The 23,860-nt window shown below is 43.4% G+C and overlaps 1 protein-coding gene across 1 annotated transcript in view; it reads left to right on the top strand.

The window, feature by feature from the left end:
• The first annotated feature begins 4,495 nt into the window (after positions 1 to 4,495).
• The window catches only part of XPR1 (xenotropic and polytropic retrovirus receptor 1), a 114,399-nt gene continuing 95,034 nt past the window's right edge, over positions 4,496 to 23,860 (top strand). Inside the window, exons 1-2 of the mRNA XM_081865157.1 lie at positions 4,496 to 4,764; positions 16,372 to 16,423. Coding sequence (XP_081721283.1) covers positions 4,696 to 4,764; positions 16,372 to 16,423 — 121 coding nt within the window. The 5' untranslated portion in view covers positions 4,496 to 4,695. The remainder of the gene's footprint in view (positions 4,765 to 16,371; positions 16,424 to 23,860) is intronic.

The following is a 23,860-nucleotide window of genomic DNA, read 5'->3' as shown; positions in this document are numbered from 1 at the left end:
ATGCGGGTGGCGCTGTGGTGTAAACCACTGAGCCTTGGGATTGCCGATCAGAAGGTCGGCGGTTCGAATCCCCGTGACAGGGTGAGCTCCCGTCATTTGGTCCCAGCTCCTGCCCACCTAGCAGTTCGAAAGCACATCCAAGTGCAGGTAGATAAATAGGTACCGCTCCGGCGGGAAGGTAAACATTGTTTCCGTACGTTGCTCTGGTTCGCCAGAAGCGGCTTAGTCATGCTGGCCACATGACCCGGACGCTGTCTGCAGACAAACGCTGGCTCACTCGGCCTATAGAGCGAGATGAGTGCTGCAACCCCAGAGTCATCCGCGACTGGACCTAACAGTCAGGGGTACCTTTAACTTTACCTTTAGCACAAATCAGCTGCTGGAGGGGATGAAAATGGAGTAGGGGTGGGTTTGTGTCAGGGAAGATGTGGGACTGAATCCAAAATGCAGTGGTGCCCCGCAAGACGAATGCCTCGCAAGACGAAAAACCCGCTAGACGAAAGGGTTTTCCGTTTTTCGATGCGCTTCGCAAGACGAATTTCCCTATGGGCTTGCGAGTTTTTTCGCTCCCCCCCCCCTTTTTCTAAGCCACTAAGCTGCTAATAGTCTCTTAGCCTCTAAGCCGCTAAGCCTTTAATAGCCGCTTAGCCGCTAATAGCGCTAATCCGCTAATAGGGTTGCTTCGCAAGACAAAAAATCCGCTAGACGAAGAGACTCGCGGAACGGATTATTTTCCTCTTGCGAGGCACCACTGTAATGTTCTACCAGCAAAAGGCATTAAAATACCGCCCATTGAACTTAAAGGTGGACCATAAACCATTCCCCCCAATCTCTTACCAGTGCCCACATAGCTGCAAAGGAGCATAGCATTTTATGATCCACTTAATTACAGCACACCCAGGGGGCGAGGCAATTGTAACTTAAGGCTACTAGCAGCCTGATCCTGTGTAGTTTACTCAAAGAAGCTTAGCCTTAAATAAGCGAGGACAGCATCGCAGCCTTCAAGAGTTTGTGGCTGAAGTGAGATATGAAATGGGGACATCTCAGCTCACATCCAGCTGTCAAGAAACACAAAACTATACACTTCTTAGCAAACAGGTTGCTGAGTGTTCCTGACGGTTAAAATCATCATAACACTGCATATTGCTGGAGCAGGTTGCCTACTGAGAGATTAACGGCACAGTCTTAACCATGTCTGTGCAGAAGTAAAGCTTCGTTGAATTCTGTGTGGTTTACTGCCAGGTAAATGGGGTTAGGATTGCAGCAACCACTTCCAAGTTCAGCCTAATTAAATTAACCGAAAGGGAGAAATAGGGGTGGGTGGGTACAAACATATGGAAAACATGGGGTGGGGCAGTACTTTCTTACATGATATTGTGTAAAACTAGCTAACTCTCAAGGCTATTGATTTATTACAGTCACAATAAAAGTATACATTGCTCAGTTATATTCAATCATGCGCTTATAATGTCTGCAATTTAAGAATAAGCTTCTTCTAAAATGTTTTTATCGCTCATTATTATAATTAAGCCTTGCCACACCTTCTAAAAATTTGGAAGGCACAGACATGTTACATGGCTGGCATATAATTTCCACAGCGAATCGGTGGCATGCACAAAAGTGTACCGTATACATGTTTTTCAAAATCTGCAAGCATGCTGTAGCATGGAGGGAAGCAAAACCTGTAACATATGGCAGAGTTTTGAATCGGAGTCAGAGAACCTATCGTAACGTGATTCGATCCTTGCATTGTACCTGTTGGGTGGAAAATAACTGCTACTAAATCACAATGAATTGGCAGAACACAATTTACACTGGCATAACAATACGATTGTTGTGCTAGTCAGAAGCTATCCTCATCATCACATTTACAGTCATGGAATTTAAGTAGGAGGAGGAATGCTGTCGTCTGGGCAGCCCAGGACATCCATCCACACTGCCCAGGCGTGTACCCTGGAGAGGTCACTTTGGTGCAGTTTGACTTCACCCTTGGAGGCGCACTCCATTGTCTCTTGAGACAGACGGATGCCAACGAAAGCTCACTTATACACATACCTACACCCAGGCCTCCCCCCCCCCGGGGGGAACTCTTGGGTGGGTGTCATTGCCATTCTAAGAGAAAGAGGTGAGTTCCACCACCTCATTTTCTAGAAAAATAGCACTGCCTACATCCATATTGGTTTGTGTATGTATGTGTATATATATGCATGTATAAATAGATATATGCATACGTGTGTGTATACATATAGGCTTTCCATACGTTAGGAAAATTCCTGACGTGTCATGGTTTCTGGGTGTAAAAACGGTGTCGGAGGGGAAGTTTTGCCAAAATTGCAAAATGTCAAGGAAAACCCGGCTGTATGGCGACGCAATGGAAAAAGCAGTGGAAACAGCTCACAAAGCTAAAGTTTTCCCCAAATTTGTGTTTGTTCTCAAAAAAGCTCAATAATTAGGGTGGTTTCCTAGAAAAAGCTTGACAACTTTGCAGGTGTCAGGAATTCTGAAATATGGCAACCAGTGCTGGATTTATGTATAAACTAAACAAGCTATAGCTTAGGGCCCCACTCTCTTGGGGGCCCCCAAAAAATTTAAAGGAAAAAAAAACACCTGGATGTACATTTCCAAAATATAAGATAAAAAACAAATAAAATAAAACCTACATACAGCAACAGTGTTTCGTGTTGCGTAGGTTCCTAAGATGTAAGTAATGGGCCCCGCCTGCTCATCTGCTCCCTAAAATATCACTATTAATATACTTCTTCTTAATTGTATTTCAGTTCAACAATTACTTTGATAAAATACTTATTTTGTTATGTGCAAATGGCTTTAGATACCTATTAGGTCCATAGATTACCATATAGCACACTTTTTTTTTAACACAAAAAAGCAGTGACAATTTGTTGTTGACAAAGGACAGCTGGACATATAAAGGGCCCCATTACATTCAGTAGCTTAGAACAGGGGTAGGCAACCTAAGGCCCGGGGGCCAGATCCAGCCCAATCGCCTTCTCAATCCGGCCCGCGGACAGTCCAGGAAATCAGCTTGTTTTTACATGAGTAGAATGTGTCCTTTTATTTAAAATGCATCTCTGGGTTATTTGTGGGGCATAGGAATTCGTTCATTTCCTCCCCCCCTTCAAAATATAGTCCGGCCCCCCACATGGTCTGAGGGACAGTAGACTGGCCCACGGCTGAAAAAGGTTGCTGACCCCTGGCTTAGGGCCTCATCAAACCTAAATCAAACCCTGCTGGCAACCCTATTACACACACACACACTTTTGAGGAGGCCACTCAGCCATTGCTCTGTCCTTTCTTTTAGCAGATCCAAGATGACCAGGTAACAGCAAAAACTGCAAGGTTTTCAGCGGGGGCAATGAGAACACCCCCCATTATTTGATAAGTGATGTCAGCCTCCAAAATGTATTTTCTGTAGTCAAGGGGTTTTTTTTACCTCTATCTACCTTTTCTGTTCTTTTATTGCTATGGCTAGTGGCTGATTCTCTCTCTCTATATATACCGTATTTTTCGCTCTATAAGACGCACCCGACCACAAGACGCACCTAGTTTTTGGAGGAGGAAAACAAGAAAAAAAAATATTCTGAATCTCAGAAGCCAGAAGAGCAAGAGGGATCGCTGCGCAGTGAAAGCAGCAATCCCTCTTGCTGTTCTGGCTTCTGGGATAGCTGCGCAGCCTGCATTCGCTCCATAAGACGCACACACATTCCCCCTTACTTTTTAGGAGGGGAAAAGTGAGTCTTATAGAGCAAAAAATACGGTATATACTACATATACACGTATGAGCTTTCGTGTGCATGCACACTTCTTCAGATACACTTCTTCAGAAGTGTGCATGCACACGAAAGCTCATACCTAGAACTAACTCAGTTGGTCTTTAAGGTGCTACTGGAAGGAATTTTTTTATTTTGTTTTGACCATGGCAGACCAACACGGCTACCTATCTGTAACTGTACATATACACGCGCACACATTTATACATACATAGCGGGTATGTACATACCCCCCCCCTCCCCTTGCATTAAAACACCATTGACGAATTGCAGCGCGTTGGGGAAGGGAGCGCCCAAAGGCTGCAGCACTTGCTAAACAGACGCTGCAAAATCCCAGTCCTTCCACCGCAGCTGAACCTCGCGGGGGGAAAGGGGCGTGTCCCTCTCTCGGCGAAGGGGCGTGTCGCTTTGGCGGCGGGGTGGGGGTGGGGAGAGTGTCGGCCCCGCCCCCTTCCCTAGGGTGGCGCGCGCGCGCAGGCTGGGGAGGAGCGGTGGGCGTGGCCCACAGCGGAGCCCTTCTCTCTCTCTCTCTGGGGGGGGCGGTTACCTAGGCGATGACGTCATCCCCGGCCTAGGGATGGGGAGGCGGGCGCAGCGGGGCGGAGAGGCAAAATGGCGGCGGAGGCGGCGGGCGCCGCTAGTGCCTCAGGGGCGCCGGCGGAGGCTGCGGGGCCGCGGCGGGTGGCGGCGGCGGCGGCGGCGCTGAGGAGACCCTGAGCGAGGCGGGGACGAGCGGCGGCGCGCTTTCGTGCCTGTGGGCTGCTGCCGGGAAGGGCGGCGCGCGTGTGCCTGTCTGAGGGGTCTCATGTGCGGCGGCGGCGGCGGCGGTCCTTCGCCCTCAGGAGGAGGAGAAAGAGGCGCCTCACCCCGGCGCGGCGTCCGCTGAGCCGGCTCCCCAGGCGGCAGGATGAAGTTCGCCGAGCACCTTTCCGCGCACATCACCCCGGAGTGGAGGAAGCAGTACATCCAGTATGAGGTAAGCGGCGGCTGCTGCTGCTGCTGCTGCCGCCCTTGTGAGGGTCGGGGGGGGGGGGATAGACGCAGCCAAACCGGGATGGGGGGGGGAATGAATGGCTTTGAGGGGTCTGTGTGTGGTTGTGAGGGGTGGGCACAGCGCGGTGTTTTGGGCTTCGGAGGAGGCGTGGAGGAAAAGCAAGGGGTCTTTGTAGGTGGGGGTGGGGGTGGGGAGAGAAGTCACCCCGGGCGGGGAAGGCCGAATGGCTTAGGATATGGCTTAGGATCTGGGTGCGCAAGGCTGGAAAGTATGGGTGGGTGGGAGCAAACAGGAGCAGTGGCGTAGCGTGGGGGGTGCAGGGGGGGGGGCCGGGCGCAACATCTGGGGGTTAGGGGTAGGGTTTAGGGGGCGCAAATCCACGGGCTAGGGGGCGCAAATTTTTTGCCTTGCCCCGGGTGCTGACAAGCCACGCTACGCCACTGAGCAGGAGAGGCGAAAGCGCTTGTTTTCGAAGGGGGGAAATAAACAGCTCCCCATTTCTCTTCCCCATCCCCAATTCTAGGATATCTGCGGGTGCTCAGGTGCGCCCCAAGCGCAAAACTCCGCCGCCCCCGCCCCCCCTTGGTGCGCCGCATTCTCTGCCCCCCCCCCACTTGGCTCGGGTCCCTCCCATCTCCCAAGTTTGCGGCGCTGCCGCGCAAGGTGGTGGTGCAGCTGCAGCTTCGACCTCTTCACCTGCCTCGTTGCATTTAGTCTCTCCTTCCACGGATTTCCTGAAAGCGCGCATGTGTGTGTGTGTATATATATATTCTCTCTTTTTCCCCCTTACCCCCATGGCAATCCGCTTCGGGGAACTAGCCGTGGGGAAGGAGCAAGCAGGAGCCCAAGCAGCCTCCCTCCTCCTTTGTTGAAGGGTGCAAGGCTGGTCTCCGCCGCCACTGGAATTTTATTATTTTTTCATGGCTGCAAAGCCCCTGTATCAGTGCTGTGATAGAACATTGCTGGGTTGCGGGTAGAGAGGAACTGTAAAGGTTATCTGGGAAGGAAGCTAGGTGGCACCCTATCCCAGGGTTATCAATACCCTCCAATTCTGTCACTTGGAATTTTCCATGTCAATTGTTTGTAACTGTCCTTGATCAGATGCCCGAGTCGCCATATACCAATGGCCTAGTGCTGCTTAACCACGTTTGGAGAATTTGCCTGTGTTGGGCTTGAGGGCAGTGTGTGTGAGGATCTGAGTATGAACTGCCCTTGTGGGTGTGGTGATTCCTGGAACTGGTTCAAGGAGACTGGTTGCCAGGCCCATAGCATCAAACTAGATACATGAAGGCCTGCAAAAATACAATCCCCCCTCCCCTCTTTTCTGGACCCTCTCATCTCTACTCCTCATATTTCTTTGAGGTTTGGCTTTAATGTCTATAGTTTACCTCAAAGATTTTATCTTCCTTCTGTCAGTACCTTCTGTTGCAGTTTTGATTATTCATTGTGTTTTATCCCTTTGAGGCTTTCTCTAATAATGCAACACCTTTCCATTTGTCATATCTGTGGCATGGATTTTCTCCAAAAAGTAATCAACTGTACAAGCCAAGCATGTATCCACCTAGAGCCCTCATGCTAGCCCTTGTTTTTGTGAGTCTCGGCCGCTCTGTCTTTTGTGGTTTTTATTTGGGTTAGGCAGTTTTCGGGAATTTAGAAAATATATCTGGGCATTTCTTCCTACAGTTTCCATTGTTTGTGTGTGTATTGACTTCAAGTCCGTATAAGGAATATAGTATAAGCATGAATGCAAGTATTTCAAGAGGGAATTGACCACATATTTAGTCAGGTGTTTCAGCTCACCACACACACACACACACACACACACAGGCATATATATATATATATAAAAGGTCACATGTAATTATTTAGTTACCCTTTTGAAATTTGTTCTTGTTTCTTGTTTGCTTAGGGGGAAATAATAGCTTCACAAAATGCCTGATAAGCTTTAAAGAGCATGTTCTTAGTGAGTTTGCCATACAAAGACTTGGGTTTTAGCAAGAGCTTAGATTCTCTTGGATTGTCTGCTATCTTGTCATTTTCACTTGGATTCTCAAGAAGATAACCATGTACATGTAGTCTCCAAATCAACCTATGATTTTCACTGACATTGGAATTTGAGGCTGCTAAATTTGAGGCTGCAAGTGGCTGCTAAAGCGATCTTTGTTAAAGGACAGCACTGAAGCTTTGGGCGTAACATCTCAAATTTAGATGCATGGAGAAATTAGTAGGAAAACATACAGATTGCACTCACCCCTACAAGTAAACAAGGATGAGAGACCTTTTTATTTTATGTAGTCTCCGTAAGTGTGAAAAGCAGCTCAAGGGCTGTGAGAACTTTATTTCAAATGGTCTCTTAGATGGCCTGAAATGCTCAGTCAGTTGACTTTTGCCTAATGCATAAGTAGCTTTTCAGCACCACTGTCAGTTCTCTGCATGCAACAGCTTGGAATTATATTCAGTCCGGTAGACACTGAGCAAAATGCGTTAATGTAGTTTTCCAATAGCTCCTCCTAAAAATGAAGTAATGAAGAATATTGCTACTTAAGTGTTGAGACTAAATAGGTTTGGCATATTCATAACAGTGCTACTTTTAGAGGGGATTATACATACAATGGTATGTATTTTTCAAAACACTATTTTTCTGTTAAGTGTTTAATAAACTCCGGCTGTTACAGCAGATGCCATTATGTCCATGTGTTTGCCCCCACCCTGGTTGAGGTTTGTAGAGGGTGCATCAGGGAGACAATAACTTTCAGGAGGCTTGAATTGGTCTAGGAATTGCCAGCTGTGATCCTGCTTTGGAGTTTTATGGGGACATGGATTCTGTAAGGATCTTGATGGCAAACTATGCCTTTATTTGTACCTTATTCATGTTAATATGTCTACTCAGATTCTTCAGCTTAAGCCAAACTCAGATAACCTTATCTATTTGTCAAGGACAACTTAGAAAAAGCTATTTTTTAATTTAATTTTTTTCAGAAGTTCTTACACACATACACAAAATAAATCACATTAGATAGGCCAGAGTGGAAATAATAGGGATGCAGGTGGCTCTGTGGTTTAACAGGGCTTGCCGATCAGAAGGTGGGCGGTTCGAATCCCCGCGATTGGGTGAGCTCCTATTGCTCAGCATGTCTTGAAATCATGTCAAAAGTGCAAGCAGATACATAGGTACTGCTCCGGCGGGAAGGTAAATGGCTGTGCGCTGGCCACATGATGCGGAAGCTGTACACCAGCTCCCTCGGCCAATAAAGCAAGATGAGCGCTGCAACCCCAGAGTCGTCTGTGACTGGACCTGATGGTCAGGGGTCACTTTACCTAGTGGAAATAATAGGACTGTCTGTCCCAAATTAGAAGCTTGTTTTACATCAAAAGTTGTTCATAGGAAGAAGAAACTAAACATAGGTCTTTTGCCGGTCACCTCAAGTTTATGAAACCATAGCTCCTCCTAAAAAGGCGTTGGTATAGTTTGTGGTTATAGTGTAGCATGAACAACTGGGTTCAAATACCTATTTAGCACAAAGCTTAGAGGCAGAACCTGGGCTGGTAGCGCATGTTTGGCTTAACCTATCTCACAGGGTTGTTAGGATAAAAAGGGAGGACTATCCCTGGAGCCCTGATCAAATTCTAGAAAGGATGGGCTAAAAAACTCTGCTGCTGCAACTTGTTTTACACTCCCATTCATGCTTACGTAACCCAGTTGCTGTTCCAAGGAAAGCTGGTTTCTGTGACTTGCTATACATTAAGCAAAATTTGTCTAGCATCTCCGGTCTTTTGCATAATTTTGTTTTTATTAGTCATGGGAAGGAACAAGGAGTTTATGCCTTGGCATAGAAGTGATAATTGCCTACAATAGACAAGCCAGTGCTGCCTCAGGCTACTGAGTCTTCACCAGGCATTGCATGTTCATGCTTCAGACATACCTCAGTCAGCAACAAGGTGCTGATTTAAACATTAAAGCTCTAGAGAAGCTGCTTCATAACCAGTGTGAAGTTCCATATTTTTTCTGTGCTCGTGCTGCATCATCATGCACATTCTAATCTAACCTAAGCCCTGAATACCTCCAGAACAGATTAATATTAAAAATATTTGTGAATGTATTGAAGAGGATGCAAACAATTTTAGCTGTAAAGTAGCCCACTGCAGGAACAGATGGGGGATGACCAGGTTCTAAAAATCAATACCATTTGAAAAAGCTCTGCTAGGCAGCATCTTAATAGGATGTTGTTGTTGGACCCCTGCCATCAACACTGACATGCCACAGAGTTTCCACCCTGAGAGCTGATATAACACCGTCGCTGGAAGACTAGTTGCGAACTGTCTGATTTGGACTTTGCCTCTGCCATGAACTTGTTAGTGGCTTTCAGCAAACTCAGTCTGTTTAGTCTCTGCTCTGCAAACCCCATCTCATAAGGTTGTTATCACAAATGTCCAGTTCTTTTTTAATACTGTTTACTGCTTGTGAGATTCAGCTTGAGTTCTTTATCTACTTTACAGCCATCTTGCTTGCAGCTTCAAGGCATGCAATTCCCTAACCTGGGTCTGTTATTAAAATGTTAAAAAAGTTGGGAGGCCCGGTTATGGATCTGTGGCATGATGGAGGGTTTGACCTTTACTATTCTTTTTTTGTGGGCTAGTTACTTGGCACTGTTAATTGTTTTAACCCCCATCAGCCAGTGCCAGTGGCCTGAAATGATGGGAGTCATAGTCTATAACATCTGGAGGGCACACATTGGATACCTGGTCTACTCCCACTCTAGTGCCTAATGGATAGTCTCAAGTCTGGTGACTGGAACACTGTCCCCCAGCTTTTGGTTCTGGAGGGATTTAAATATCTGTCAAGGCTGTCTTGTCCGGTTTGGCTCAGGATGTCCACCATGACAACTGTGGAATTGTCCCAGTATGGTTTTGGCCCAGCACATTTAGCAGGATTTCAGCCAAGTCCTTCATAGTGAGGCTTTATTAAGCGGTGTTGCATTGTGGCATGGCTTAATTGTGTCACAAAAAGACTTGTTTCAAATATCCTTTACACTTTATTGCTGAATGTAGAGCAGATGCATACAGTTAACAAAATTATTATTTTCTATAATGCGGGTCACCAATGTTTTGAGGCCAGTGGGCACTTCTGGAATTTTGAGGAAATGTTGAGGGTGCTAGTTGCAAAATGACTGATGGGGTGTGTGTGTGTAGCATAATGGCTTCCACTTCTTAAAGGGATGAAGAACCAACAGGACCACAAAATTCTGAGGGTGTGGCCTCTGTGAGGTGTCCTGTGGAAAAAGGCACCTACATCAGTCAGAGCCACACTTGCTCACAAAGAAGCTCTTTGCACCTCTTAACTGTTCAGAATAGATGGGAGCATGGGCATCCGATTCTGGCATCTAGTGGGGGCATACTTAGATGTTGAACAATTGATGACAGGAATGTGGCAGGAAGAGCAAACTGCTCCTCCTGTATTGTGGATTTTTGAGAGTTTTCTGATACCTTTTGTGGGCCCCACAGTGAGTGCTGGTGGGCACACTGACACCTGAGCATCATGTTTGTGATCCCTGCTCTATAATCTGCTGGCACTTCAGATGGGAGTGGATTTAGTCACTTTTGCAATCAATGAACACAATAGATTATTCATATACATATGTTTCATTTTCTCAGCCTATACTTTGTTAGAACGGAACATGACTGATACGCTGCTCTTCTTCATGATATTGTAGAAAAGACATTTATCTTGATTGACTCCATATGGAGGCAGTAGTCTGTAGAAGATGAGACAGAAGGTTTCATGAATGCGTTGGCTTATTTTGATTTAAGAATGAAGAGTTGAAAAGGAGACAACTCATTCTCACAAATTACAATTTTTATACTGACTCTTTATTGCCACCCCTACACTTAATTCGAACTCATCAGTATTTGATTCTATGCCTGTACGTTATGTGGTGAATTCTGAATGCCAAGTTAGGGTGTCTTTTTGCCAAATCTGTAGCTCGGTTTGTTAAATCTGAGTTACAGGACTAATTTGAGGTGTGATGTGTACTGAACCTTTAAAGGAAATGCTTCGAATGTGTGTGAAAATATGCATAGTGTCAAACATGGAAAATTTGTATGATGTCTAAGTACCTGTTTTATTTAAAATTTAAGTGTAGAATTTGCACAGTGTAAATAACAAGGAAGCCAGACTGTACAATAATTTAACTAAATTGACAAATTGTTTGATTTTGAAGGGTCATTGTAGATTTTGCAATGTCAAAAGGACACATGAAAAACACTAAAGCATTGAAATAGCATCCCAACTAATATTTGCTGCACTGTCTTGTCCTGTGCAGACAGCTGATGGGATAACTTTTTTTTAAGTAGCTGTGAATGCAAATTCAATCCTAGGGGATTTGCCTGACAGTTTCTTGAGCATTAGCTTGCTGAGGTCCAAAAACCAGATGATGTGCTAATGGATCCAATGCCTTGGGCTGTATTTTGTCACTTTTTCTGTTCTCTCTATTTGAAAGGAAAGTACTGTTTCCATTTCTTCTTCTATCCCATTTTGAGGTGTACAGCCCTCTCTCTTTTCATGCACTTTAGCTTAACTCGTGAACTTTGCACTCCTCTTGATTACATTATATCTTTCAGACTTGATAATTTTTTCCACAAATTTTGAGAAGAGTTGCTGTCGAGGAGTGTGAAGCAGTAGTAGAGGGTGAGGAAATAGGAAGTGATAAGGAACAGGGACTGCAGGTGGTCCTTTGCTTTGACTAATGTATTTCTCATTAGCATCCTCCTGCCTTGAGCCCCATTTTCTAAACCTATAGCAGATAATGCCAATGATTTCAAAATTTCTCTTAAGTAAAGGCTAGAGGCTAGATTTTTTGTGATAATGATGATAATTCTGTACATGTTCTCCATGTTCCATAAGTTAAGTAAGAAAATGTAAGTAAGTAAGGAAATGGTGCAAATAATACTAAATATGCTTTTTAGAACAATCTTGCATTGTAGATGGTTGGGTTAGATGGCCTTTCCAACTCTACAATTCTATGAAATTCTGTGATTCTATGACTGATCAGTGCAGTTCTCAGGATGAGCAATGCAAGTGCAATGTTAGTTGGAGCTTAGCAGTGTGAATTACTATTACAAGGTGAGAAGCTTGGAGTGCTAAATAAAAAAAATCTTGTTATGCTGTGGACTGCAGCTGCAACTCTCCTTTTTCTCCTTCCTTAATTTCTCTAGAGTCTGTCTGACTTGATAAAGTAAGGCAAGGAAAAAGAGGCGGTGGAGCATTGGGGATAACATGTCTACAAGTGAGGAAATTAAGCAGTTGGTTGGTTCCTGGTGTTACTTTGTGTGTGTGTGTGTGTTTGTGTGTTTGTGTGTAATGCTGCATTATTCTTGAAATAAAATGTTGGGAAGCAGTTAATACATAAATCGGGAAACTGATTTGGGGAATGAACTTAATGGTGTTCATCTGCTAAACTTTTCAGATAGAGATGATGTTCCCTCATCTTTAACAAAGAAATGGCTTTTCATATCTACTTTGCAAAATTGCAAACTTTAGTTGACAGGGTGTGCACCAACCACAAAATTCTGTTTGGATTCCAACTGGGTGCTTCAGAAAACAGACCAGTTCAGTCTCAAGCACTTTGGAGGCGATCTGATTTGGAAAAACAAATTTATTACGGGTAGGGCTGGGAGATAGCTGGTTTTCAACATTATGATATATTGCCAGCTAAACATTGCCATATACCAATATATCAAGATATCTGAAATAAGGATGGAGCTATAGAGAGGGATTGGCTGGCTTCGTGGTTTTTCCCGTGTTGAGATTTTTCCAGTGGCTGCTCTTGTGATTCGCTAACCCCTTACAGGAGGCAGGGGAGAGCTGAGTCAGCAGAGTTAATATTGGTGCAGGAATTGAGAGAAGCGTTGGTTGGCTTCACGTTTTTCCCCACATTGTGATTTTTGCATAGCACACAAACATACACACATACATTGTGATTTGCAATATATTGCTAGATCAAAAATTCATGAAATGGACTTTGAACCAGTTTGGGATGATATATTGCCCAGCCCTACCTGTCAGTTACACAAGAGCTATTCCTTCCTCTTTTCCCCATTCTGGAGTCTTCCCTTGCTTAGGGAGCAATGTTTCTTTTTGCAGACGCACTTCACAGTCTGAATGCCCAAAGTGCCGCCAGTGAGAAATTGCTTTGTCTCTGACAAGTCCTGAATCTGTTCAGAGCAGCCTGCTTAGGTTATTGATTTTGGATTTTTTCCAAATCGAATGCACATATTTAGTTAGCAGTTTTTAATATCTATTTTGCCACTACTGTTTGTGTCTCTTCAATTGTAGCTTCTGGCCTATCATTACTTTCTTCTTGGGATCAGAGTTTAGGTAAAGACTCTAAAGTTGGATTTGTCAGACTAAAGTCCATAGTCCTACAGTGTTTACAAGTAATCAAGACTAATTCTCCAGCAGTTTCAGTAGCATGAATCTGGTTGATTTAAATCGCCAAGGGGTAAAAAAAAATTCCACACATTAAAATAATTCCTAAACATTCAGGTTGCTATAATGATAGAAATATAGTGACAATGCAGTTCTAACTCTGAGCCAATTGTAGAGATCAGGTAGTTGCTAAGCATAATAGACATAGAAAGTCACCCAGATGGCTTAGTGGATAAAACCCATGGCGACCTGCCAGTCCTTGGCTCCCAGTGCCCAGCTATAATATAAGCACATGGGTTAATGTGCAGTGACGACAGGCAAGGATGTTTTCCCCAACTATGTTACAAAGAGAAGTAGCGTAAAAGCAGCTGTTTGTATGAATATAATCAGTTCAGTTTTACATCTTTGCATTAAGTTGATATTTCATTTAAAGCCAGGTTATCTCAAAGGGATGCCAATGATAACTGAAATGTGTTTTTTTAATCTCATTTTTAATAGTTCAAGGAATTAACAATTTTTATCCCTTATGGTGGGAACTCAGTGACTTAACCATACAGTGGTACCTCTGGTTAAGAACTTAATTCGTTCTGGAGGTCTGTTCTTAACCTGAAACCATTCTTAAGCTGAAGTACCACTTTAGCTAATGGGTCCTGCCGCTGTTGCGCAATTTCTGTTCTCATCCTGAAGCAAAGTTTTTAACCCGAGGTACTGTTTTTGGGTTAGCGGAGTCTGTAACCTGAAGCGTCTGTAACCTGGAGGCTCTGTAACCCGAGGTACCACTGTACTTGGAACTGATACAGTTCCAACCATTTCATCACCCACTGTTCCTTTTTTTGATTACCATTCTGTTGGCTACACCTGCCTTTTATTTTAACAACTCACCTGGTACATATGGGTGACCAGTAATTCCATGCTGGTGAGCAAGGTGTTGGAGGGATGGACTTTTCCAGGGCTTTTATGTCAGGCTGTTTGATTTCAAAAGCTGGCCACGGAGGAAGGAAAGTTTCTTTTTTCTTCAGTAAAACACATTAAAAACTTTCCCTCTCCATAACCAGCATGGGAATGCAATTAAATGTTGTTGTTGTTGTTAGCAGAAGAGTAACTTTTGCAGGCATATTGACAAGGCAGCCAACTTTGCAACAATGAATATACTTTTAAATCAGGTAAACAAGATTAAAGGGTCGGGTGACTCTACGTATTGTGATATGTGTGGCATTTTTCGTATGCAGAATTAAGAGTGCTTAAGCCTTTTGAAATTGATAGACTTAATTGCATGTAAGCCTAAGTCTGCATTGGGTCAAGCAGAGCAGCATGAGGTTGGAAGGGTAGATCTGTGAAAATGGAACTTTTTGGCATGTGGTATTAAGAGTTAACTCCAGAAGATGTTTGTGCCTTTTGGCGTTGCGAGGGCAGGAAAGGAACTTTTATAATAGAGCTGTTGCTTGCCCATCACTCCTTTACAAGCATATACTGCTGTAAGAAGCCAGTGAAATTGAGTGTATTGCCTATGTGTTTGGCAAAGAGTGGAGGCGACCAGAAAGTAACAGGATTTGTAGATTGTGTTGTAGTTGCCGTACTTCTAGTAATTTTCTGAGTTCTGTATATGAATTAATGCTGTCATGCTTAAATTGTTGTGAAGAGACTTCAATGTCTCTTCTGAAATAGCATGGGTTCTGTGTAGGTTTGCTCAAAAGTAAGCCCCAGTGAATTCACCAAGCTTGTTCTACGCTAAGCCTGTGTGAAGTTGTAGCCTAAACTTGCATGAAAAGAAGTTTTGCAGGGAATCTGTCATTGGGGATAAAATGTGCTGGTTATTTTTCTTCTTTCAGCTCCCTGCTGAAAATGGGGTTTGCAGGCACCATCAGTCAACTTGGTTATCATACTTTCAAAGTTCTGTGTGGTTTCAAACTGTATCAGCTAAAGTCATGGTGATATCAGGTGATAGGAAGCTCTGCCGAACTGTCAGAATTGCCTACATGGATTATGGGACCTAAGCACCCACCTGCTGGCTAGGAAGGGTTCCCCACACCTGACCCATTTTTTAATATTTAATTTTACTTGTATTTAGTAAACAAAGCTAAAAACTTTGAAGTTTTCAAGCTTGCCCAATAAATAACGCATAAATTTTATACATGTGTATATTGTCTGCCTTTCATTGAAAGCCCTTTTGGCTGAAATACATTGGGCTGTCAATAAACATAATCATTCTGAGACATAATCTTTTTTTTTTAATGTTTCATTTGCATGCTTTCTGATGGGTTTGTGTGTGTGTTTCTTAGTTTATGTTGAATGTCTGAGTACAGTGAAGAAGTTAAAGGGCATACCGAGTTTTACATGTTAAACAGATTATGGCAATGAGACCTCAGCTGTTCAGGATCTAGGTTGCATATGATTTAAAAGCTAATGTTTACATAGGTTAGCCTTACTTTTAATGCAGGCACCTCTGATCATCTTGAGGCTTCACACCCAAAGTTGGTACCATGTTTCTGGAAAAGCCCAAAGCCAAGCTTGTTGAGCACTAAGCATGCATGGGATCTGCTTTCCTTGCATGCAGTTGTTGCATCCTGGGGAGCAATAGACAAACTGTAAGCTTTGCAAAAACAACAGTGTGTTGTAACTAGAAAGCCTGGACTTTAACCAAATAGCTCAGCTATGAAAGATATGACTGCAGCACAGTTGTCTTGTAAACTGGATTGAATTGATCTCTATTGTAATACGATGAAATTCTGCCAGGAAATAAGTGACCTTACTGATTTTAATAATAATATCTTGATTTTCTGTTCAAAAGCTACATTATTGCAGTGCTGCATAATGCTAATATAATCTGAGATAATCCCCTTTTGCTATATTCCAACTAATCCTGAGGCAATCTGTTAAACCCTTACTTGAATAACACTACTTAGAAAATGGAGAATCTTAGAAGCCTAGCAGCTTCCTTGCTCTATAAGTTTATGCAGCAAGCTGTTGCCTGTACTACATATTTTTGGTAAACGTGCGGTATTTATTTAATATTTTATACTACAAAAAAGTGTAATGAAATAAAAGTTCACATTCCATGTCAGCCTAGAGGCATAAAATGACTTTCATTGCTACTTGATTTTAGATAGATTGATCAAAGTGATTTTACAGATTTAACTCTTCCTCCCTCTCTTTTTTTGGGGCAGGCTTTCAAGGAGATGCTGTATGCAGCTCAGGACCAGGCCCCTTCTATAGAAGGTAAGTGAGCTAATTCTTCCCTTAGCATTTGGAATTGGAGCCCCTGTACATCACATTTTTGAACAAAGCTGTTTCAAAGTGGCTGCATAATAAGTCAGAGGCTAAAATACATCTATGTTCTTGCATAATCTTAAAATTTCTACCATCTTCCCGTTTTGTTTTCAAAATCCAATTCAGTCTGGTTATTGCTCATTTGCGTAGGGAAAAAGGTGGGGGGAGGGGGAAGAGTTGCCAAGAGTAAAAATGAAGAAAGGGAGGTAGTTAGAGCTCTATATGATCACTGAATAGTAGTCAAAACTTTCCAGGAAAACTTCTCCTATTTTCATTTGGAAGTGTATTAGATATGCTGTTTCACAACCTGGGCATGCTTCTAGCCACTCTGCAATCATCGGAAAGCCTAGGATTTCTATTTAGATAGAATGAGTGTAGTCACTTAATTCCTCCCTCCAAAAAAAAATGTTGAGTCCAAATTATTATGAGGTAGCACACGATTAATTTTGGCACCCCATTGCAGTAATGTGTATCTGTAGATCAGGGTTGGATAACCTCTGGTTTGGGGGCAGAATATGGACCTCAAGACTGCACTATCCAGCTCCTGGAACTCCACCCCAGAGAGGTGTATGAGGGTAAAATATACCATATTTTTCGCTCTATAAGATGCACCAGACCACAAGACGCACCTAGTTTTCGGAGGAGGAAAACAAGAAAAAAGATATCCTGAATCTCAGAAGCCAGAACAGCAAGAGGGATCGCTGCGCAGTGAAAGCAGCAATCCCTCTTGCTGTTCTGGCTTCTGGGATAGCTGCGCAGCCTGCATTCGCTCCATAAGATGCACACACATTCTCCCTTACTTTTAAGGACGGAAAAAGTGAGTCTTATAGAGCAAAAAATACGGTACATCTATTGCTCTGGTCACTTTTGCTTCTGTCTCCACTCACCACTGGCATAGCAAACTGAGGTTCTGCCCCCAACAAAAGGTCTGCCCCCCCCCCAATCCTGGCTACACCCATGCAGAGTAAGTTGAGTGGGTCATTGTTGAACTGGCAAAAGGTATGAACTGGAAACAGGTATCCAGTGTGGGAATTCTGGGTCTCATACCGTTCAGCATCTTCATGAATGATGGTGGTAGAATGGCCACTTGGCAGCAACTTGGAAGATTTATTATTCACTAGAGTAGAGATGGTGAATCTTTGGCCCTCCAGGAGTTGGCCTCTTCACTCCCATCAGTTCCAGCCAGCGTGGCCCGTGGTCGGTAATGAATGCAGTTGTAGACCATCTGGAAGGTCCCTCCTCACTAATGCTACCCTAGAGGAAAAGCTAAATATTGCTAAAGGGAGAGCTAATCTGATAAGAATGAAATTTAGAAAGCACAGATTTAAAGTATTGCACACAGACTGGAGAGAAGAACTAGGGCTGTAAGCCTTTACGGATTGGTGTGATTTGTTAGCTATAGCTTTAATCACATATTAGTTAATTAGGAAATAGCTAGCCTTATTGAACAGAATTTCTTTCTTTCTTTCTTTCTTTCTTTCTTTCTTTCTTTCTTTCTTTCTTTTGTACAGCCAACCCCCATTTTGCCCCAGGGGTTAGGTTCCGGGTCATTACATGTGTCTGAGTCTGCATAAGCCTGCCCCCTTTATGCCCCCCCCCTCTCCTTTGAATACACACAAAACAGAAGTTGTCTTACCTTGAGTTCTGTGATTTTTTTGGATACCCCTTAGACTAACAAATCTTCATGGCATTGTGGACTAGAGTCTCCTTTACATGAGATGCATGAAGCATGCTCAGATGATAGGTTTATACACATATACAAGCAGTGGGAAAATGTGAGCAATGAGGTCAGATGAAAATTGGGAGATTGAATCTAAGCACTGCCAGTTTTTCTGGGAACATACCTGCTAAACTTGTAAATTACAGACTTTCTTCTTCAAAGTGATTCCCTGCTCCCCCAAATTAAAACCTGCCATCTTCATTCAGTATATTAAAGGAGCAGTGAGTTGTCGGTAACATTGCTAAATAGAACTTAAGCACTGTCCAGTGTCACTGGGTTAGTCAGTGGCAAATGGAGTATTGCATTTTAAAGCTCTAAGCAGCATGATCTGCTGTTCCAAACTCCTTCTGTTAAAGGGCAATCCCAATGAGTTTTGCTCTTCCAGAAATAGAACTGCAGTTATTTGAACAAAGGGAACAATAAATCTGATGGTGATGCACCTAACCTGGTGTCTTGTGGTGTTTTCCCCCCTGGAAAATAAAAATGATAGTTTTCCTCCCGCCGTTGCTCTCTGTGCTGGCTATGGATTCACCAAATGCTGCATCTGACTGGACATCTAATGTTTTAGTTTCAGTCTTTAGGAACATTTGTTTATCTCAGTAGCAGGGCTCATCTCTCAATGGCCTCTTCCTTCATTGGCCGTCTTTATTTGTGTGAAAAACTAGGAGTTACTCGATTGGATAAACTACTGCTCCCCCCCCTGCAGCTGTGTTCTAATACTGATGTTAAAATTCAAAGCTGTCTTTTGACTCTGCAATTGTTTAATCTCTTTTGTTTTCCTTGCCGCAAATTGGTAGTCAAAAAATTCCAGTGCTGCTTTATGCAGGTGGTATAATTCTTCTTTCATTATCCTAGGAGCTATGAGAAGCAGAGAGGTTCTTCATACAATAAGGCACAAGTGTTTCCTATAATAAGGTGTTGCACACATTGTTAGTTGACCACACACAACTTTCTGCAAGAAATCCTTTGGGCATAACCAGTTGAATTCATGACATCCTTCTGCCTGATCACTTTTGTAGCAGTCAGGTGATGCTGTCAACAAGGATATGAAAGAAATCAAACATTCTGTTTTAAAGAAAAAGAAGGTAAAGAGATACAAAAGTAGCTTAACTTTCCTAAACCTTTTTGTCTTTATATCATCAAACTACTACAGTTTACCTCCACATGTTGACTACCTAACATCCCATATGGCCTCTGATGCCCATAGTAGATGAACATAGATTCAGAGGTACTTATCTGAAGCTTGAAAACTTGCTGGTGTCCCATGTCTCTTCCCAGCTTCGTCTTCTTAGAATGCCTGACTATTTTTGTTTTATAAAGTCAACATATGACTTAAATGAGTGTAGTGGCTTTTCTTTGGGAACTAACTTTAAAAAAGGTGTGTGGCAGTGTTTATTGCCTTGGGTCAAGAGAAGGGTTGGGGTCAGTGGGAAGTGTTAAAACAAAGGAATGGAATCTCATTAGTGCAGAGCAAATTGTATTTTGCTCTTTTGCCCCTAAGAAAGACTGGTTACTGGACACTGACTGATTCTCTTTACTTGGTTAGCAGATAAGCGTTTAACTCCCCAAGCTTCTTGGAATTCAGCTCTTTTCTGTGGCAGTGAAGTGAAATGTCTGTAAATTATTCATTCTGATTATGTGCCTGAATGGCCAGGGTCCACACTTGATATTTTCCAAGGATCTTTGTTCTAAAGAGTTCATGCTGAATGTTTTAAAATTGGCATTAAGGGTGTGGGGTGGGGTGGGAGAGATAACTCACTGTCCTTTGGGTTTTGTTACCAGAACCAGCACATCTGACAGCATTCTCTTTGTAGTCCATATAAACAACAATTTTGATTATGCTTGGTATTTTTTCTGTTCGTTCATGCATAATTGTTTGCATTAAGCAGATATTTCCCCCTTGCAGTTAAAAGATCTTGATGATTAAATGTGAATGACTAGCCCCAGAAGAGACTGACTCAAAGAAACAGTATGTAAATATGCCCCCAGACAACCAGAGGGAGTGGGGCAATGGAGGAAATGAGACGAAGACAAAGGAAATTGCCTATAAAAAGTATATGAGATGACTGTACTGGGAAGAGAAGTCAGTGATATGTATACATGTTGTCTGACTCGGCACCGTTTCCATTAGCAAAAGCTTTTTTTTTTAAAAAAAATTGCTTGCAGTGTGCTCATAACTTGGAGGTAGAATGTTAAAGCACGCTTGTAAATACGCCTACAAAAGTGATTAGCTGGCAGTTTGTTTGTTTTTTAAAATATAAGCCCTGGTTTCTTTACCTTCATGGTAGCATGAAAATGCAGGATGTTGGTCTCCTAACAAGCTAGGTTTTTTTTTTTTAGTTCTACCAAGTGGGCTGGCAGAGGAGGACTGGGGTACCTCATCTACCAGCCTGTCTACTTGTCTAGATGGAATTCCTTGTTGCCTGTGACTAGTAGGCAAGTTAATTGCAACACTGCTGATTTGGATGACCTTAAGCAGACTGAAGTGTGATGTATTCTTCTTAGGTTTGTTTTTGATTGATTAAAACAAATGCTGTCATCTTGTGATTTCAATCCCCCTTCAGTTAAAAATCGTGTGAACTAAGCCTACTGTTCGCTTTGATTGTGATGGTATGCAGGTAATGAGAAAATGTGAGTGCTAATTCTGCACTTTTGTGGCAAGTTTTTGCAGAGATTTCTCTGTGCAGGAGCATGAAACACTTCCTTCAGAAAGCAGATTTGAGAATGGCCATTTTCCTATCTTCAGTCTGCATTTGTGTGCCATTAAACTGAGTTTTCGTTTTAGATGCAGAAATGTCTAAGACTGGCACTGCTTCCCAGCCTGTTTATGTGAACAAACAGCTTACCATTTGAATGTTCTCTTCCCCTTATGCCCTGTGATTTTCTGAATGACTTCTGGCTTCTTGGAAAAACCATAGTTTGTGCTGCAAATTGTGGTGTAGTTCGCACATATGCTTAGTCATGGTTTATTTGAACCATGGTCTGCAGATTATCATTGTGAGTTCCACCCCTCTCATACTAGTACATAAATCTTACATGAACAACAATGTCTTTGCTGAATATAATTGAAATGGCAGCAGGTTCAAGATTCACCACCAGTTCCTGCTGATTAGAACTTGAATAGAACTAACTTGTAGCTTTACATTGAGAACAGATGAGTCATGGACAGCGTCCAGCTAAACGGTTCTGCTAGTGTAAGTGCTTTTGACTGTACATTGGAATTTCTTCTCTCCTCTCCTCACATGCCCCTCACATACTCTCCTTTGACGCTGTCCATGACAGCAGTGCCAGTTTCATTTTGTAAATCTGTTTAAAGTTTTCACCATGCAGTGCCAAGCAGAGCGTCTGGATAGCTGTTTTTGTGATTAAATTTCTAAGGTATTTCAAAGGTAAACAAGGATGCATACACAGTATACCGTATTTTTCGCACCATAGGACGCACTTTTCCCCTCCTAAAAAGCAAGGGGAAATGTGTGTGCGTCCTATGGAGCGAATGCAGGGGGGAGGCAGGCGGCAAAAGCCCGCAAGAGCTGCACACAAGCTCCATGCGCTCTTGCGGGCTTTTCCACAGGAGGGAGAAGGGACTGACTGGCCGCATCAGTCCCTTCTCCCACCTCCCAGAAAAGCCAGGAGAAGCCGCGATCTCTTTAAAGGAGTTGCGCGGCTTCTGCCGGTTTTGCAGGAGGTGGGTGAATCCCCCCACCTCCCAGTAAAGCCAGGAAAAGCCCTGCGCAGCGTCTCCCGGCAAGGAGAGGCTGCACGAGGCTATGGAGTCTTTAGCCCCACGCAGCCTCTCCCGGGAGGGAGAGGCTGCACGGGGCTAAAGGGAAACCCAAAACAGCGAGCGAGATCCATCCCGCTTGCTGCTTTGGCTTGCTCCATAGCTGCGCGTAACCCCTCTGGCAAGGAGAGGCTGCACAGGGCTATGGAGTCTTTTGCCCCACGCAGCCTCTCCCGGGGCTAAAGGGGAAGCACGGGGCTAAAGGGGAAGCCAAAACAGCGAGCGGAATCCATACTTGCACAACCCTCTTTGGGGCTGGGGGGGGATTTTTTTTTCTTGATTCCCCCCCCCAAAAAAAACTGGGTGCGCCCTATGGTGCGAAAAATACGGTAAGTAAAATATTTGGCTTCCTGTTGCTGCCCATCTTTTGGTTGAAGATTAAAGATTTAGTGATGGCCATATTAATTTAGAAAAGAATACTTATGCATTAAATTTATCCATTGGTAAGATCCATTGTGCAGGACACAATTAAATTAGAAAAGAGCAATAAAGATCTTTAGGCGCCAGTGGACAGACAGTGTCTTACCTCTTAATATCGTACAGGCTTAGAAACATTCAGACACTTTATAGGTTTTGAGTAGTTAACAATGGTGCAGTCAACTACCATTAAAATGTTCCAGTGCTCATCAAGAACTAATTGCTGTAGGACCCCTTTGGATGAAGATAGCCATTGCTGCCCAGTTGATATTTGTTGGAGTCCATTTCCTGGAGAGAAGCTATTTTGAAAGAGCATCAAGGGCTACCGGCCCACAGCAGCTGGAAGAGGGGGGCTGAGTATTGGCCTAACCTCTAAGTTGCCTGCTCATCATACCCAGGAACTGACAGTGCTTGCTCCTCCGTGTTCTACTAGGTCCTGACAGATGCTGCAACATCTGATATTTTTATTGTGCCTAACAGCTGTGCATTCTCTGTAGTCAACAGAATACTGATTGTGGATTTTTCCTCTTCTTTTTGAACTTGAGCAATTTAGTTTATAAAGATCTGAAGATGAAAGTGGATCAATATCAAGTACCCAAATCTGAAGGGTACAGAGTAAAACTGGATCCTAGCTTCACAAGTGGTAATGTGGGGGACAATTGCTTGACAAATTGGTGCAAGGGGAGAGGAGCTCTATCCCTTCCATCTCTTGTGTTTCTTCTTGCCAGCTGCCGGGGTGGCAACTTGAATAAAATAGTCAAGTTACCGTATATACTCGAGTATAAGCCAATTTTTTCAGCATATTTTTTATGCTTAAAAAGCCCCCTTGGCTTATACTCGAGTGAGGCGGGCGGCGGAGGGGACGAGCGGCAAGAAAGGAGCAGCCATTTCGGGCTGCTTGTTCCTCCTCCTCCTCCGCTGCCACCACCAGGTTTGTGGTGTGGTGAACCAGCTTATACTCGAGTCAAGAAGTTTTCCCAGTTTTTTGTCCTAAAATTAGGTGCCTCGGCTTATATTCGGGTCGGCTTATACTCGAGTATATACGGTACTCAAATATTCAAGAGGTGGGAAAGCCTCACCCCTATATAATCACGTGTCACACACTTGCACACCATTTGAATGCCTAGCAACTCCTCAAATATTTTATTGGCAACCTTCCTCTCATATTTTATGGGGGCGGGGACAAAGGGACCTTGGCTCCAAGGAGCTGGATCCTATGCCAGCTGCATTAATTTATAGTTTTGGAGCCCAACTGTGAGGAGAGAGATTTTTCAGGGTATAAACGGATGGCAATCAAAGGGTGCAGTACTCCTCCCACTTGTCATACCGCCCTGCGATTATCTCTATTCCTTCCATTCATGTTAAGGAGGTAAACAAGTGTTGAGAAACTGTTTGTTCACTTATAATGCCTTATTCTGCTCCAGAACACAAGAAAACACCATTGGATATATTTTGTTGCGTTTGTACA

This window comes from Podarcis erhardii, assembly GCF_964252035.2.
Source record: "Podarcis erhardii genome assembly, chromosome: 6".
In the NCBI taxonomy this organism is placed as follows: Eukaryota; Metazoa; Chordata; class Lepidosauria; order Squamata; family Lacertidae; genus Podarcis; species Podarcis erhardii.
Note: the sequence above shows the minus strand (reverse complement) of the source record. Positions and strands in the feature narration are given on the sequence as shown.